Source organism: Tachyglossus aculeatus, chromosome 18, assembly GCF_015852505.1.
Source record: "Tachyglossus aculeatus isolate mTacAcu1 chromosome 18, mTacAcu1.pri, whole genome shotgun sequence".
NCBI lineage: Eukaryota > Metazoa > Chordata > Mammalia > Monotremata > Tachyglossidae > Tachyglossus > Tachyglossus aculeatus.
The window spans coordinates 187,281-203,622 of NC_052083.1; the positions used below are offsets into that span (position 1 = coordinate 187,281).

Sequence of the window (16,342 nt, forward strand, 5' to 3'; positions counted from 1 at the left end):
TCCCCCAACCCCACAGCACTTATGCATATGCCCCTATACTCCGCTGCTTCCCCTAACTGTATTTTAATGTCCACATCTCCCACTAGCTTAAAAATTCCTTAAGGGCTGGGACCATGTATTGCACTCACCCAAATGCTTAGTACAATGCTCTGCACCCAATAAGGTCTCAATAAATACTGTTGACTGATTTCATATGCTTATACTTGGTTGCTTCACCTACCCAATGGCTGGGGAGAGGGGCATTTCAGGGTGCTAACTGCATTTCCATGCTAAGTGGGCAGTAGACCTTACGTTGCCAAGGAGGAGCTGTGAGCAATGCAACAAGGTGGCAGTTCTCCCTGCATTCAGCTCTAGGAGAATGGATGGTAAAAAGACTTGGTAAACAGCAAAACTGTAGCCATAAATGCATAGCACAAGGGGCAGAGGGTTGGGCGTGGTGGATAAGGGATATTTGAGACTGAAGGGGGTCAGGATAGGAAAGGATCTCAGTGCCAACTTTGGAGTGTGTGTTTGTATGTGTGCACTTAGTACAGTGCTCTGCACACAGCGCTCAATAAATACGATTGAATGAATGAATGCACGCACATGCATACAAGTCTTAAGTTCCGTTCATATCTGACTCCGAAACTGTAGGAATGACTTGGGAAAGTCCAGTTCATAAACTCTTACTGAAATGTTTATTCAGATCCAACTGTAAAGTAACAGATTGGGACACACCACGGTTGAGGGGAGGAGAGGGTCTCTAAATCAATTTTTTTTCTATCCACAAAGGAAACAAAGATGATACAAACAGAACTGAAAGTGCGGAACACAATGAAACAGTTTGTCTTGCAGCAAATCTTTACCTTAAACAAAGCTCAGTGTAGAAATAAACACATTATGCTATCTACGCATCAAAATTCATTCATCTGACATTACTTGTCTTTAATCCCTTTTCTTCATAAAACTTAACAACATTATGTGTTTAACACACATTTATAACATCGCTAAACTCAGCAAGAGCTAGTATAGTGCCCCAACTTAATAAGTTGATAAAAAAAAGTTGTCATATGGCCAGTTCACAATGGAACTAAATATTTTCATTATGAGATGCCCGAAACGCAGCTTTTCTGTCCCCCGAGGCAATGGAGAGCCAGGTGTGCCCCCAGCTCCTGGAGGAGTCACGCTGCCAACTTTGGAAGGGTCCACAGTCCCGGGGGCCACCCCCTGGTCAGGGGAAAACTGTCCAACGCTGGTCCTCCCTCCGGCCTGAACCCCGGCAAATCTTGCTCTGGCTATGTGGTGCTGAGTGCTCGGAGACCACTTCCATTGGGGAGTGGGATGCGGGAGCTTGAGGCCCGGGCTCAAGGGAGGCCAGACCCCTCCGAGTCACATGGGGGCCACAGCATCAGCGGATCTCAAAAGCAGCTTCTGTTCACGCTGCCGCGGGACAGAAGAACCAACAGAGCGATGGCAGGCTTGGCCTGCCCCCCTCCCCTCCCCAGCCCAGAGCGAATGGATGACCATCTGCAGGTAGAGCCTCTTCCAGGTGCAAAAGGAAAGGAAACAAAGGTAAGTTCTTGTAGGTAGTGGGTCTATGGGGAACGACCCTTTTTAAAATCTAATTTTCAAACTACTCAGCTTGGAGGTTAAGCGAAAGACAGGTTAAAGACTATGTAAATACCCAAATTCCTAGAAAAAATTAGATTTGGTATTTCCTGCTCACAAACACCTTCAGGCATTCCAGGAAGTGCCGGAGCAGTGGGCAATTGGGAATAAACAGGTAATTTCTCCCTCCAACATTAAACCCTTTCATGGAATAGGGAGACAGCAATCAGGGATGTTGGCAGCCAACAGGGATGCGGACTTGGACGAGACCAAACAGAACTCGCTGGTCCTGTCAGAATTCGGCTGCCTAAAAAGAGATCGAGAAAACAATACTTTGGTGCTCCAGGCACAGTCCCGGAGGGTTATGAGCCCAAGTGGTGACTACAGGACTGTGGTTTAGGGCCAGGAGGAGGGGACAGCATCGATGCTCCAGGCAGAGACCCAGAGTGGCCTGTGCCCGAGCGGTGACTACAAGGCCGGGGTTTGGGGCCAGGAGGAGGGGAGAGACTTCAGTGCTTCAGACAGAGTCCCAGAGGGCCCTGGGCCCAAGTGGCAACCAAAAACAAGACTCTTATCTGGGGCAAAGAGGAGGGTCTTCAAGGAACAGTGAGCGACTAAGTCCAGCACCATCTCCACGACTGCTCTGCTACATGCCCGCCCATCTGCCCTCCCTTCCTCCGGCTCCCTCAGCATTTCAGATGTCCTGCCCATCAGTAACCCCTCTGGACAGTGGCCCACTTGTGCTTCATATGGAAGTCACTCTGAGGAAATGGCCCATTCACTCTTCCCTAGAGGAAGGCGGAGATTCTCAGGTCCATACTCGAGTAAATCAGTGGATGCGCAGAAAGCTCAGGGAATTCACTACCCTCTCTCAACACTGAAAAAACACAATTCAGGGCTACTCCGACTCGCCCCAGTCTTCTGGCGCCTGGCTGCCCCACCTCCCTGCCTCTCTGCTGCCTCCTCTTTGGGATGGCCTTAGCCTCAGGGAGGGTTAGGGTTTGCTCTGCCACCTGAGGAAGGCAGAAGAGAAGGAAGACCTGCCCAGCTCCACCGTGAACTACTTCGGGAACAGAATCTGAGCAGAAATGAGCCAGACCCAGCTCCGTCCCACTGCTGGAGACCTCGCTTCGCATGGGGCTCTGCTTGGGTGGGGGGATTTTCTGGCAGCAGCAGCAGCCCACTGGTCATGAATCTGCGCACTGCTCTGAAGTGAACTTTTTATGCTATTCTAATGCACCAGGCTGGGGGCAGCTGACCCAGCAAACATAGCAGAAGGCTTACATTAACAAGTTAATTAACATTATCCTTAAATCTGTTTTAAAAACAATAATAATACTAAAGCTTTTCAAGTTAACATTATAATGAGCAAACAGAAAAAAAATTACCACCAACTCCCAAATCGGCTCCAGGACATATGTGATTTGAGGTGCTCTGTCAGAAAATATCAAGGGTAGCATCCTTACCTGTCCGACCCCAACTGCTAGAACCCTCTCGCTCTCTCTCCCTCTCTCTCTCCACATACCCAGGGCACAAGCCTGTAAGACAGATACTGAAGCTGAGTGGTAAGGGCAGGAGAAGAGCCCCTCGTCCCTTGCCCCCCACACCAGGAATCACTAAGTTGCAAGGCTGAGGTGGGAGGGGTGTTTCCAAAGCCTGTCCTGGCCTTTCGCTAGAAGTTGCTCGGAGGCTGCCCAGAACAGCGGCCACTGATCTTTCTTGGACCTTTCTCCAGAGTTCAGAAGCCAGGCAATGCCCAGGTCCTGGCCCTTTTAGCTGTGACCTTTGTTGAGGAAGCAGGAGTTGAAAGGGTTCACGGAGGCTCCTAAAGAGAGCAGCTTTTTTTCAGGAACCTGCGGCAACCCAGCAAGGCTTAGCTTTCTTTTCTCAAGAAATTAAACTGAAGCCACTTTAATGAGACCAGAAACTACGCAGTCAAGTTAAAAGAAGCAAAAAGAGAGAGACAGAAGTAAGGCCTAGCTCTCCAGGTTGGGTGGCAACCCCGGGCTTGGCTAACCTGCTTCCTCCCACTGTAGTATGAACCGACGAGGCTCTCTCGGCCCAGCCTCGACCCCCGGCCGCAGGGGTCCGGTTGGTATCAGAGGCTGGGGAGGGCTTTACTGGCCTGGCCAGGCCAGATCTGACTGTCCAACGGGCCCAGCCCAAACCGTGGTCTCATTCCTAGAATTTCCCAGCCACGAAGTGCCTCTTCCCAGTCTCAATTGCTAAGGTGCTGCAGTGGGACACACATCAAAGTGACCCAAAGCCATCGGCGTCCCTGGCCCCAGGCCGTTCTGGCCCACAGGAAGGTGAAAGCCATTGAAGCGAGTCTAGGCAGGGGCAGAGGGTTGGGGCCTCTGGAGTTTCTCTGTGAGAGAAACTGGTACTGTATCCCTCCCATGGGCAAAAACAGCCAAAATGATTCACACATCACAGGTGGGTGGTACAGCTCACTCAAAGTGTTCAGTTCATCTATTTCACACAACTGCATTTCTGTAGTAAGGTCTTAGAGGTTTTCAGTAGTATGATTTTCTTGTTGGGCACAAAATTCACCGCCCCACCCCTCCCCGTAAAAAAAAAAAAGCCCACCTTAAAGAGAGAGAGTGAGAGGGTGACAGAGGCAGACAAAGGGAGAAAGAGACAGAGACAGAGAAGCAAGTTCTGAGGCTTGGAAGAGTCTTTCTTTTGCCACTCTGTGTTTCTGTGGCTATGAAATGCCGGCACTTCGGATAGCTGGTGTGCAGTGCCTGTGGAACAAAACAGCTACTGGGAGAAACCACGGAGGCCAACAGTGACTTACCCAGACCCTGGCAAGACAGCATGTGAGTTCAGTCCATTAAAACGTATTCTTCTAAATATACTGAAAATTCAAGTAATCTATTTTAAAAACAGCTTAGCTTTGAAATGGTTTTTGCTTTAGAACGCTCATATTGCAGCATGATTCACATGCACTTGAAAGTACTTTATTTTAAAATCCAGACTTTTGACGCTTGAGAATTTCCATCATTGGAAAATGTGTCTATTTAATAACATACAGCCTCTCCTGTCCCTGAATATTGGGAAGCGGAGAATGGCCATTCCCAAGAGGAAGCCCACAGACTCTTCTAAAGCAGCAATCGTGGCTTTGAACACCAGAGCCTCTGGCCGCTTGGGCTTCTTGTCGTCCTCCTCTTCCGCCTCCTTCTTCTCCGCCACCTCAGACTCGGAGACCCCAGAGTCGGAGAGGTGCATGCCTCCCAAACCCCAGTGCAGAGATTCTGGAGAGAAACTTCTTTGTATGGAGTGACTTGTTCAGGTGCAGGACTCCTCCAGGGATGAACGGGTAGGGGAAGTCTGACAGTTGGGTAGGCACCCCAGCCCCTGCATGGGAAACTCGGCTCTGTGATTGTTTCTCAGGGCTGGGCCGCTCCGGGGACAGACTCTTCTAGGAGCGGGCTAGTTCTAGTTCCCAGCTCCAGAGGTAGGCCTTTGTTTCAGGATTTGTCGTGGTGACTCTGGACCGTTAACTCGGCTAGGCGGACAGCTCCGGTCCAAAGGCTCGAGAGAAAGTGCAATGTGAAGCAAACACAACGAACCGCCCCTCGCAGTGGTCTTCTTCCCCAGCTAGGGGAAGGCCCCACCCCTTTCGACCGCCCAAAAGAGACTCTCCCTCGGGAGGGAGCTTCAGGATCAGATGCTGGGGGGGCAGAGGGGAGTCGCCGTGGAGGAATCCACAAACAGCACCCCCTCCCCCGACCAGCAAGCTCTCCAGCTCTTAAAAGTCTTTAGTTAACAGTCTTATGATGGTATATTCTGATGGTGCTCACGCAGAGTGTACTGGAAACTGCTCTGACGGGGGGCCCAGGGGGAGCGTGAAGCTGTTGCGGGGTGGGGGACTAGCAGAGTGTGTACAGGAAACCACTCGAATGGTGGGCAGCGCATACACCCAACTGTTCTCAATCAATAAGCGTCTCAGGATCAGAAAGCCTCCCAGCCGGCTCTCACACCTCTCCAGGGCTACCTCTGAGCTGCTCCCTTCCGGGAAGGTGCAGGAACACCGGCCCAGATTAGACAGACAGCTTGGAGAAGACAACTGGGAGCCAGTCTTCCTGGATGTCACAGTTTGGTATTTCTGTCTTAAAGAATTTCCAAAGAAAAATGTTATCTAACAATTGCTCCACTAAACTAGGGTGAAACCCTAACACACTTTAAATGACCTGTAGCTGACAGTCTGCTTGGATCTATAGAAGCTTTGTCTGAGGGGAGTCTCTACTGGAGCCACTGACGACACCAGCATTATCCAAAGGGCGCACACAAGGTGGGGTAGCAGCAACTGCGAAGACAGCTTTTTGTTCAACCAACAAAACTGGAAAATAGTTCTTAATCTCTCTAAATTGCTCATTGTCTACACCTGTCAATCTGTTTGGTCACAATGAAAAAACATGCAGAACAATGGACCAGAAGTTGAATTCTAAGGGGCTCTTTCTTCATGAACAAATGGGTGTACAGAAACACTGACGATTTTTCATCGAGGAGGACGCAGTTAGAATCACACTCATCACACTGTCGGTTCTAAGCTGCCGAGGGTTATTGAATTTCAACGACATTTACATGAGATCTTGGTTTTGCCGTGATTCAAGTGACGCTAACTACTGGAGGTTCAGAAAAATTCCCCTCCCGACACTGTGTTCCTTCTGGCCTGCTTCCTGCTGGAATGTGGGTCAGGACGGGCGGATGGGCAGGCCAGCGGGGGGTGGCAGGCTCACACGGCTGACTCGCTCTCTGCCTCAACCGGGGGAGCCTCTTTCTGACACGGCCCCAGCGCCGTGGGCTCCCCCGTGCTGACCCCGCTGCCCTCTGCCACCTGGGGAGGAGCCAGGCCTTTCTGTTCTTCCTTGGAGTCCTCGGACAGTTCAGGGTAAATGACCAAGAAGGTGGCTGTTAGGAAACCCAGGAACGAGCCCACTGACGCCACCACTGGAATGACCCGCACGGAGCCCACCGCGTCCACCACTCCGCCAAGCGCTGATGCCACCAAGATCTGGGAAATGTAAACCTGGCAGGAGAGGATGGCACAGTCTATGCCAAACCCTCGCTTTGAGTTTCCGGGGCTATGGTGAACGTACTGGAAAAGAAAACAAAACAGATTCGCCTGTGAGGAGGAAAACAGGAGACCCTACAGGCCGAGGGGGGACATCGGGTGGGACGGTCCCCTGCCATCAGCTCAAGGACTCTGGGGGCAACCTGCAGAGCTTCACACTCAGGAAGCAGGGGGGGAAGGGTCTTTTCTGTTTCCAGGTGAGGACCAACCCCCCCCGGCCCCCACAGCCTAGGCTAGGGTTAGTGAAGCAAAATGGGAACGAGGGCTGAGCTGGGGACCTGGGGACCTGGATGCTGCCTTGGTCACAAGGTCCACCATATCGAGGAGTGACGGCCCTCCACCGGGGAGGAATGGGGATCAAACATCCGTACCCCTGGCTGTTCCTGGCCATCTAGGGGCACTGCTGAGCCTCCTGGATACAAGGGAAGGGGGGTGAATGGTACGACTAGTGTGGTAGTGAAGGCGGCAATTGGGCGGGCAAGCCTCTCCTATTCTGCCCCCAGGTTGGGCCTTAGGACGGGACCTCCACCTCCTGCCCAACTCCCTCAGAGTCCTGCTCTATACAATCTCTGTCCCCCTCAGCCCCTTCAGGCTCCATCCTTTCCTTTCAGTGGGGTCTCTGCTGTTGCTCAGTCTACGGCCTGTCGGCCCAAGGTAGCCAACTTGAGAACAAGGCCATGGGGGTGGAGGCTCCGCGGGCCAGGGCGCTGTCTCTGGCGGTCTGCCAGTCCCGAGGTGGAACTAGCTGGGCTGGCCCCACATGGGGCTGGAAAAACAACTGAAAAAAAAAAACCCCTCCCCCAGATAAAACCAGAGGAAATGATAGGAGAAGCCTATTCCTCAAACTCGAGCAGGAATTGGGGGACGAATCCAGCAACGGGAGCCATATGTCCACCAGACAGTGCCACCTGGCTGGGGGGCAGATGCCACACACATACCTGCTTGATGTCATGGTATTGTCCCAGAAGGGCGTAGGGGCAGTAGGAGATGCTCATGGAGACGATGCCCATGGTGCTGATCGTGACCATGGCAACGTACACGTTGGCAAATGCGGCCATCACAGCCGTTCCGATGGAAAAGCCCAGGGTGCCGAGGATGTAGATGACCCGGATGCTAAGGTCGTAGTTGTCCAAGTACTTCTGGAGCAGGGCTGGATGGAACAGCATGAGCCACTTTAACCGTCGGTTAGCCCATCCTCCCTGTCACCGTGGCTCCCTTTCCCTCCCAACTACTAGTTGGGGCGGGCCCACGGGGCCGGAGGAACAGTATGCAGCTTTCCCAAATGGACTGGCTTTGTTCAGACTCGGAACCTTAATTCCAGGATCCACTCACATATGCCGGGAGTGCAGCAGTAAAGTAGACTGACAGCCTACAGTGCAGGACCCCCTCCCCCACCCTCTGGGTCGTGGCCCCAGATCTCTCTAGTCACTTGACATAACAGAGCACCACAGGGCTGCACTGGCCAGGAGCTGGTCGTGGGTCATTCCGGATCCACTGCCACGGAAACTCGCCCTCGGGTCCCACAAATCGACACCTATGAAATCTGCAGAAGAAAGTCCAGATTTTCTCAAGGGTGTCCACCCCTCCAAGAGTCCTACAGAGCTGGGAAGGCCCCAGGGGCTGCTGCCAGGTCCTTTGAAGCCACAAATTTGGGCGGATTCTCCATGGAGGACCTTGGAGTGTGGGGTCCAGCAAGCAAGAGTCCCTAGCTCCTGTCCCCAAGGTAGGAGGGGATGAGGTTGGAGGAAGCCAGTCATCTGAGGAGAGTGTCTGAGAGTCCCACAAAGTCCCATGAAGGAAATGAATCGCCTCTCGGCCCCACCACCCACTACAGTCCCAGCGAGCCCATTAGGGTACGGGACAGGCCCGGCGGCTGAGGAGATGTCCCGGGGCTGGTTTGAGGCCCAATCTCTCCCCACGGCCCGCCAGCCTGGCCTTAGCCCTTCTTCCCGGACTGCCCCCCGTGGAACCAGGCTGCGACGCATCGCTACACAGCCCCCCGGGGCCCCCAGCGTGCGCATACCTGAGCAGATGGCAGCGGTGGCCGCATAGATGACAAGTCCCCAGCAGCCCATCTTCACGCCAGCATTGTAAGCATACCAGGCAGTGGAGTTGGAAGGGGCCTACGCGGAAGACAACGGGGGCATTGAGGGCCACAGAGGGGAGCGCCATTGGGGGGACCGGGGCAGGGGGCAGGAGATGGCAAGGGGAGTGCCCGGCCTGGCGGACGGCTCACCTTGGGATCGCCTTCGAAGATGACCTGGCCCATGAAATCGGTGTAAAAGACGGCCTCGGCGATGACGGAGAACCAGGTGAGGAGGTGGCAGAGGCAGAGGCGCAGCAGCTCCTTGGGCATCTTCAGCATGGAAAGCCACAGGAGCCGGACGGTGGTCTCCGTCTCCCCCTCCTCGCTCTCTGTGTCCCCGCTGGAGTTGGTGGCCCCGCTGCGGTTCCTCTGTCGCTGCCTCTGCCGCTGCCTCTTCTGGATATCGTAGATGTCATTCATGCTGCGCGAGGACTTGATCAGCACGACGGCATTGGCCCGCCGGAAGCGGTACCGGTGGGAGCCGATCTTGCCGTAGTAGGAGAAGGTGTAGGAGGCCTGGCGGTAGAACATGTGCCGCCTCCTCCGCATGGAATTGGAGGTGCTCGACGGCTTCACTCCGAGCCTCAGGTGGCCGTTGAGATCCCGCGGAGGGGAATCGCTGCCGTTAGGGACTTTGGCTTGGCTCACATGATTGTCCAGCAGCATCTCGTCCTCCCTGTCGTTCTCCCGCAGGAAAGTGGACAGGCGGTTCAGCTTCGATTTGAGGAGCTCCTGGCTGGTGCTGTGGGGAGTGTTGGGGTCCGACGATGGGTCCTGGAAGATGGAGGGCTCGATGTCGTGCAGGAAGAGCAGCTCCGACTCCATTTCCAGCGTGGCGTCTGGCACGTGCAGGACCGAATCGCTCTTGCTCCTCACGATGTCCACATCCAGGAAGTCCAGGCTCAGGTCATGCTCAGACTGCGCCTCCTCAGGGAACACCACTGCCCCATAGGGCTCCTCCTCGGCAATGACGTGTAGACGGTTGACAGGAGGCAGGCTGCTGCTGAACTTGACGCTCGAGACGGTGTCGGCCTCTTCTTCCAGCCGGTCTTGCTGGGGGCTGTACTGCTCCTCCTCGATGCTAAACAGGTGGAGGACCACGGACACCGTGAAGATGATGGCCGCAAAGAAGAACAGGACTTGGTTTTGGGTTTTAAACAGGTGGCCCAAGAAGGTCTGGGTCCAATCCAACCCGCCCAACACGTAGCCGATGGCTCCTCCGAGACCTGGGACAGGGAGATGAACAGAGACACCTCCTTTAAGCCCAGAGAACTTTCTAACCTGGCTTCTGGTCGAAATTCGGCTCCGGGGAAGATGGTGAAGGGTGGCCGGGGCAGAGTACAGGCCTGGAGGGAAGGAGAAGAAAAAGCAGAGGAGAAGAAGGAAGAGGAGGAGGAGGAGACTGAGGAAAGAAAAGACAGGGAAGAACTGAGGGAGGGAAAAATGGAAGGAGAGGGAAGTAGGAAGAGAAGAAGTGAGCCAGAGGTGGGAGAGAGGTGGCGGGGGGACAGAGGGAGAGATGGGGAGAGAAAGGGGAAAGGAGAGGGAGGAAGGGAGAGAAGGAGAGAGATAAAAGGAGAGAAAGGGAAAGGGAAGGAGAGAGGAAGAGGGAGAAACATCAATTCTGTGTACTTCACTCTCCCCCAAGTGCTTAGTTCAGGGCTCTGCACACACTAAGTGCTCAATAAATATCATTGATTCATTAATTCTCACAAAAGATGAAAAAGGATCCAGTAGTTAACCAGGTGCGCCTTGATAGTTTTTGCTATTCAGACACGGAGAACCGTGTCACTTCTCCCAGCTCCTCAGTGGAAATATTGACAGTATTCCATAGAGCGAATTTTCAGAGAGGGAAGGGAATGAGAACAGGGAGAGAGAAAGCAGATCAACGTATTTTTGGATCTGGGCTAACGGTTCTTTTCCCAGTCTGCTGGTCAGTGGAAATGACCAAACCACAGCTAAAATCAAGTCCTTCCTTCTTTAGCAAGAAGTAGGACCCATGCTCCCACCTTGCGCCAAACACCCCTCCCTATGAGGCACAGGTCAAAGAAGAATTGAGGGAATTCAACTATCTGGTCTGGAGTTAGCTGGGCATGTTTGCTTAATCTGGTGACTGAGGCATTCTGTCATCACGCTATAACCTTCCAATGCCAACCTGTCTACAACCTGCAGGCTCTAAACATGAGGGTGCCCTACCTATCTACCCCAATAGGGGAAATCAACAGCAGTATTCACCTTGGGCAGAAGGAATTCAAATTTGGGAGAGATGTGCTAAACAAGTTGGCCTGTCAAACCAGTAATTAAACTGACACTTGGAGCCAACATATGCGAGTTCATCCCCTTGCCTATTTGCAAGTGTGTGTTCAGTCTCCAGCCTGGGTGGGGCCGGGCCGGGTGGGGCAGGGTGGGTTTCTAGATCTGCGGGATGCTGGGCAGCAGTTTGGCCAAATCCCTGGGGAAGATTCCACTGAGCGGCTTCCTTTGAGGGGCTCAGAGTTGGCCATTTACCAGCCCTCCGGGCTCTGGCCACCTCAGCCAGGGGGAACCAGGCTTGCTGGGGGAGGGGAGGGTGGGGAGAAGTACTCTGTCGGGGGGCAGAGCTACAAGAGGGTGGATCCCTTCTGAGGCAGAGGCAGGCCCGACCGGTGACCACGACCAACCGCCGGGTGCCTTAACGTTATGAGCGGCAAATGCAATCAATCAAGCATTCAGCGGTACGTACTGAGCACTTACTGCAGTGTACTAAGTGCTTTAGATGGCCCACCAGTTGGTTGTGGGTTTATGCAGCGTGGCTTAGTGGAAAGAGCCCAGGCTTGGGAGTCAGAGGTCATGGGTTCTATTCCCAGCTCCGCCACTAGTCAGCTGTGTGACTGTGGGCAAGTCACTTAACTTCTCTGGGCCTCAGTTACCTCATCTGTAAAATGGGGATTAAGACTGTGAGCCCCACATGGGACAACCTGATCACCTTGTATCGCCCCCCAGCACTTAGAACAGTGCTTCGCACTTAGTAAGCACTTAAAAAATGTCATCATTATTATTATTATTGAATTCCTGGAATTCACCAGAGACATCCTGGCGAGGGCCCTCTTCCACTTCCTCCCGCCAATGCGAGAGTCATCCGGGCTAGGAGACAATGCCACCGATGGTGATGAGGGGTTCAAGTGGCCACTGGGGGCCCCTTGGAAAAGACCACACCGTGTGCATGTACACAGACACACAGTTGCCAGTGGCCACCTTTGCGGGTCCCATCTCCTGGCACTGTTTTTGCTTTGGCCTCTGGAGCTCTTCCAGTGCACCAAGCAGAAGAGCTCAGCGGGGGCACTGGGCAGGCGGTCCCAGGGTCCACGATGCTTTCCCTAAGCACACATTCTGGCTGGATTGAATCATCTGGCATTAGCCCAGAGCCTGAACAGGCACTTTCTCTGCATTGTTCTACGTGTCCTCTGAGAAAACAGTGCGGGAAGCAGGTGATGAAAACTGAGGTGCAGGCTAAGTCCTAGTCTTCCAGAGACGGGGTGGAGGACAGAAGTTGAAAATAAAATAAAATAAAAAAACAGCCTCAATTTGTGACCAGCTAATAGGGACAAAGAGAACTGTTCTTTAGCTCTCCATCACCTTGCCACCTTCCTACCTCACCTCCATTCTCTCCTTTTATAGCCCACCCCACACACTCTGCTCCTCTGCCACTCCTCACTGTGCCTCGTTCTCACCTGTCCCTCTGTCGACCCCTTGCCCACATCCTACCTCTGGCCTGGAATGCTCTCCCTCCACACATCTGCCAAACTAGCTCTCTTCCTCCTTTCAAAGCCCTACTGAGAGCAGCTCACCTCCTCCAAGAGGCCTTCCCAGACCGAGTCCCTTCCTTTTTCCTCTGCTTCTCCTCCTAGCTCCCCACCACCTCTCTCCTTCTGCCCTTCCCCCTTCCCCTCCCCACAGCACTTGTGTATATTTATACATATTTATTACTCTATTTAATAAATGATGTGTATATAGCTATAATTCTATTTATCTATTTTCATGGTATTGACAGTGTCTACTTGTTTTGTTTTATTGTCTGTTTCCCCCTTCTAGACCGTGAGCCCGTTGTTGGGTAGGGACTTTATCTGTTGCCATATTGTACTTTCCAAGAGCTTAGTACAGTGCCCTGCACACAGTAAGTGCTCAATAAATACAATTGAATGAATGGAGTAAAACGTATGTCCTCAATCCATCCTTCTCACCACTGATGAAGTTATCATCCACTCTACTTACTATCTGTCCAAGAAACAAGGCGGTCAGGAAGTGAAGTGGGGTACCTGACCGAGTCAGAGCAAAGACTGGAAGAAAACTCGCCCTTCTCTGCAATCGCATCCCCGGCACCGGCACCGCCTTCCTCTCGTGTTGGGCTGATGCCGGTGCTAAAGACCTGCCGACTTGGTACCTGCTGAAAAGGCGTGGATATTGAGTGCCATGTCTTGCTCCTCACTGTCCACCACATCCAGTAAGTAGGCTCGGATAGGCCCTTCCGTGGCATCCGCACAGAAATCCAACACCACCACGCCCAGCACCGTGAGGACGATCCCGATTGGCTGTTTACTGGGGACATCACCGATGGCTAGGCCTGAGCAAAGACAATTCCAAGAGAAACCAAAAAAACAATAAAGTCTTGGTTGACTGGGGGAATAAGCTACCAAAAGCAAAGTTAATCTTCCTCAGAGGAAGTCAGCCAAGAAAACACTCATTCGAACAATCCCTTTGTAAACAGAAAGGTAATTTGCATTCTTTGGCATGTTTCTTGAAGAGTGGAAGACAGAAGGCATTTCTTTTTTCAGTTACCAAGCTAATGTTTTTCCTAATGGTTTTTCTGTCATTTCCATCTTTCACTGACTTGAACTTGATAGTCTCTTCCACATGGAAAAAAGGATGAAAACCTCACACTGATCCTTCCTTCTAAAAAAACCTGCCAGCACAGCTGAGCAGAAGAGGTGCACCCCAACATCAGTCACAAAAGGGGATGGGACTGATCAAGTCACATCTCTCCAGGGGCAGGTTCCAGTTGGGCCTGTTTGGTGAGTGCCCCACCAATACTGGGCTGGGATGCCCCGCCAATGCCGGCCCGAACCGAAGAGGGGGGATTCCCCCTTTACTTCGGGACAACCTCAGGCTACCAGGTCAGAGGATCCACTGGCCCTGGAATTCCAGTCTTTTACCAAGGAGAGAACCCACACCGCCACAAGAACAGCTTCCCTTTATTCCCAATGGCAGCATAAAGCAGCTAATTTGGACTCAAGGAGTTGGGCCTGCGTGCACCCAGAAAGAAGGATGCCAGTGGCAAGCGAGGAAGAAAGGTGGGGAAACCCCTAAGGCAATGGCCACTACAAGTTTTCGTACTAACCCTCTGGCAAGGACTCCTGGTTACTTGCAAGCCGCAGCAAAGGGGAGCCAACAACTAAGACACAGAGAAAAAAGATTTTTTTCCCCTAAGCATAAAAAATGGATCATTTTGCTTGTGCAAAATGCGCCTTCGTGATACACCTGCCCAAAGTGGAAAAAGGTTATTGCCCTTATACTGAGTTAACAGGTCACTGACATGTGTTTGACAAAATGACAGAAATCAAACTGCTGACCACTTGCCTGAGGCCTTCCTATTTCTTAATAGTATTGGTACTCGGCTGAGGCAGTTTTATTTTGATTTAGTGATTTCTCTCAAATTAAATCCATCTGGCAAAACAGGTAAGGCAGGAGAGGAGCCTGAGGAGACGCTGAACCGGACATTTGGATCGCCACCACAGATAATCCAGTACAGCATTACTGGACCCCCTTGCTCAAAAAAAATAAAATAAAATAAAAAATCAAAGGACAGCATATTATTATTTTTTTTTGCCATGCTTTGTTGCATCACAATCGGGTTCTGCAGGAATAGATTTCAGGATCCAATGGAAAACATGTTGGCAGCCCTTGCTTAACACCATATTCATTGTGTACAAGAAAGAGATGGTCAGCAGCAGTGCCAATTGGTTCCCTGTGAGCTGCTAAATACCCACCTATGTGTCAGAGAAAAGACCGGGAAACAACTATTCAAGTTGGCTGAGACTTGAAGTGAAATAAGCACAAGATTCTCCTCTTCTACAACCTTCTGGAATTTCACCCACTGTGACAGAAGCCCTGAGCTGTTGCCACTGTTCTCAAACCACCCTCCCCTGACTGCGGGCTCCCGTGGTGACGATGGGTGATGCACTGTGGTCTGGGGCTCACCCTGGGCATAGCGGGAATGCTAGAACCAAGAGATGAAGGTCTGAAGCTGAATCAGCCTGTAGGAGCCAGGCAGGGGTCATCAGAGGCAGCTCGTTTTTTAATGCTTTCATGGAGGCTCCAGGGCAAAATTTATCTTTCCTCAAACTGTTGCTTCAGATAAAAGCAAATATTAAACTGAACTCTTGACTTTTTCCGTACAAAGTCTCAGAAAAGGAAAAAAAAAGATAATTTTTCAATAATGCTGGAAACAGGATGTGTAGCTAGATATGCATGAAAAAGAAAACGATCACAACAGGAAACATTTCCCTGTGAACAGGTTCCTCTGAGGTTCCCATGTTCAGGCCTGACTGCATGCATGGCCCAGCATGCCAATATTATGCTAGTAACCATTTATTAATAGTCCATGCAGTCCTGGACCCAGGAACGGGCTGTGCCTGGTCTCCAGAGCTCAGCTCCGCACTCTATGTCTGAGGAAAACAGAAAACCTAATCGCCACAGCCTGCCAACTGGCTATCGAGAGAGCCAGGTCCTGTTGCCTGACTGTCAGGTCACCTTACACTGTAGACTCTAAGCTCACTGTGGGCAGGGAATGTATTTACCAACTCCATTGTACTGTATTCTCCTTCACATTTAGTACACTGCTCTGCACACAGTAAGCGCCGAATAAATGTCACATTGATTTTCATGGGTGAATGTTTGCGGGGAAGCAGCAGGGCTGGGAAACGGAATCTCCTTACCTATGGCTGAGCCATTTAGGAAGAGGGCAACTCCAAAGAGGACTCCGATGCACAGGGCAAGAATGAAAGGCCGCCGGCGGCCCCAGCTGAGGGTGCAGCGGTCGCTGGCGGAGCCGATGAGCGGGGTGAAGATGAGGCCCAGGATTGGACTGAGGAACCAGGTGAGGCTATAGTACTGTTCAGGAAGACCTGCAGCAAAACCACAAACAGATTAGGAAACGGAGGTCTGCTGACTCTTCGCATCTTGGCTGCACCCCTGCCCGCCCACTCCCTCGTTGCCCTACGTCCCTCTTGCAGAGACCCGACGGGCAGTGGTGAGGGAGCGAGAGAGGGCACACAGTGCTGCGCAAACCACTGGTGCTAGGACCAGGCCTGAGGCTGGTCCGTCACTTCCACTGGAAGAGACTGTGGGAAGCAGTGTGATCAAGTGGATAGTGCACAGGCCTGGTAGTAGGAAGGACATAGTTCTTATCCCAGCTCTGTCACTTGTCTGCTGTGTGACCTTGGGCAAGTCACTTCAGTTCTCTGTACCTCAGTGACCTCATCTGTAAAATGGGGCTTAAGACTGTGGCCCCCATGTGGGACATGGATGGTGTCCAACCTGATTATCATGTATCT

General features: G+C 52.2%; 1 protein-coding gene across 1 annotated transcript in view; it reads right to left on the bottom strand.

Annotated features, from left to right (window-relative positions):
* Window positions 1–658: 658 nt before the first annotated feature.
* The window catches only part of SLC45A4 (solute carrier family 45 member 4), a 50,144-nt gene continuing 34,460 nt past the window's right edge, over window positions 659–16,342 (bottom strand). The window contains exons 3-8 of the mRNA XM_038759970.1: window positions 15,725–15,913; window positions 13,174–13,353; window positions 8,904–9,979; window positions 8,691–8,790; window positions 7,606–7,817; window positions 659–6,691 (exon numbers count right to left, since the gene is read on the bottom strand). Of these exons, the coding sequence (XP_038615898.1) occupies window positions 6,329–6,691; window positions 7,606–7,817; window positions 8,691–8,790; window positions 8,904–9,979; window positions 13,174–13,353; window positions 15,725–15,913 (2,120 nt within the window). The 3' untranslated portion in view covers window positions 659–6,328. The remainder of the gene's footprint in view (window positions 6,692–7,605; window positions 7,818–8,690; window positions 8,791–8,903; window positions 9,980–13,173; window positions 13,354–15,724; window positions 15,914–16,342) is intronic.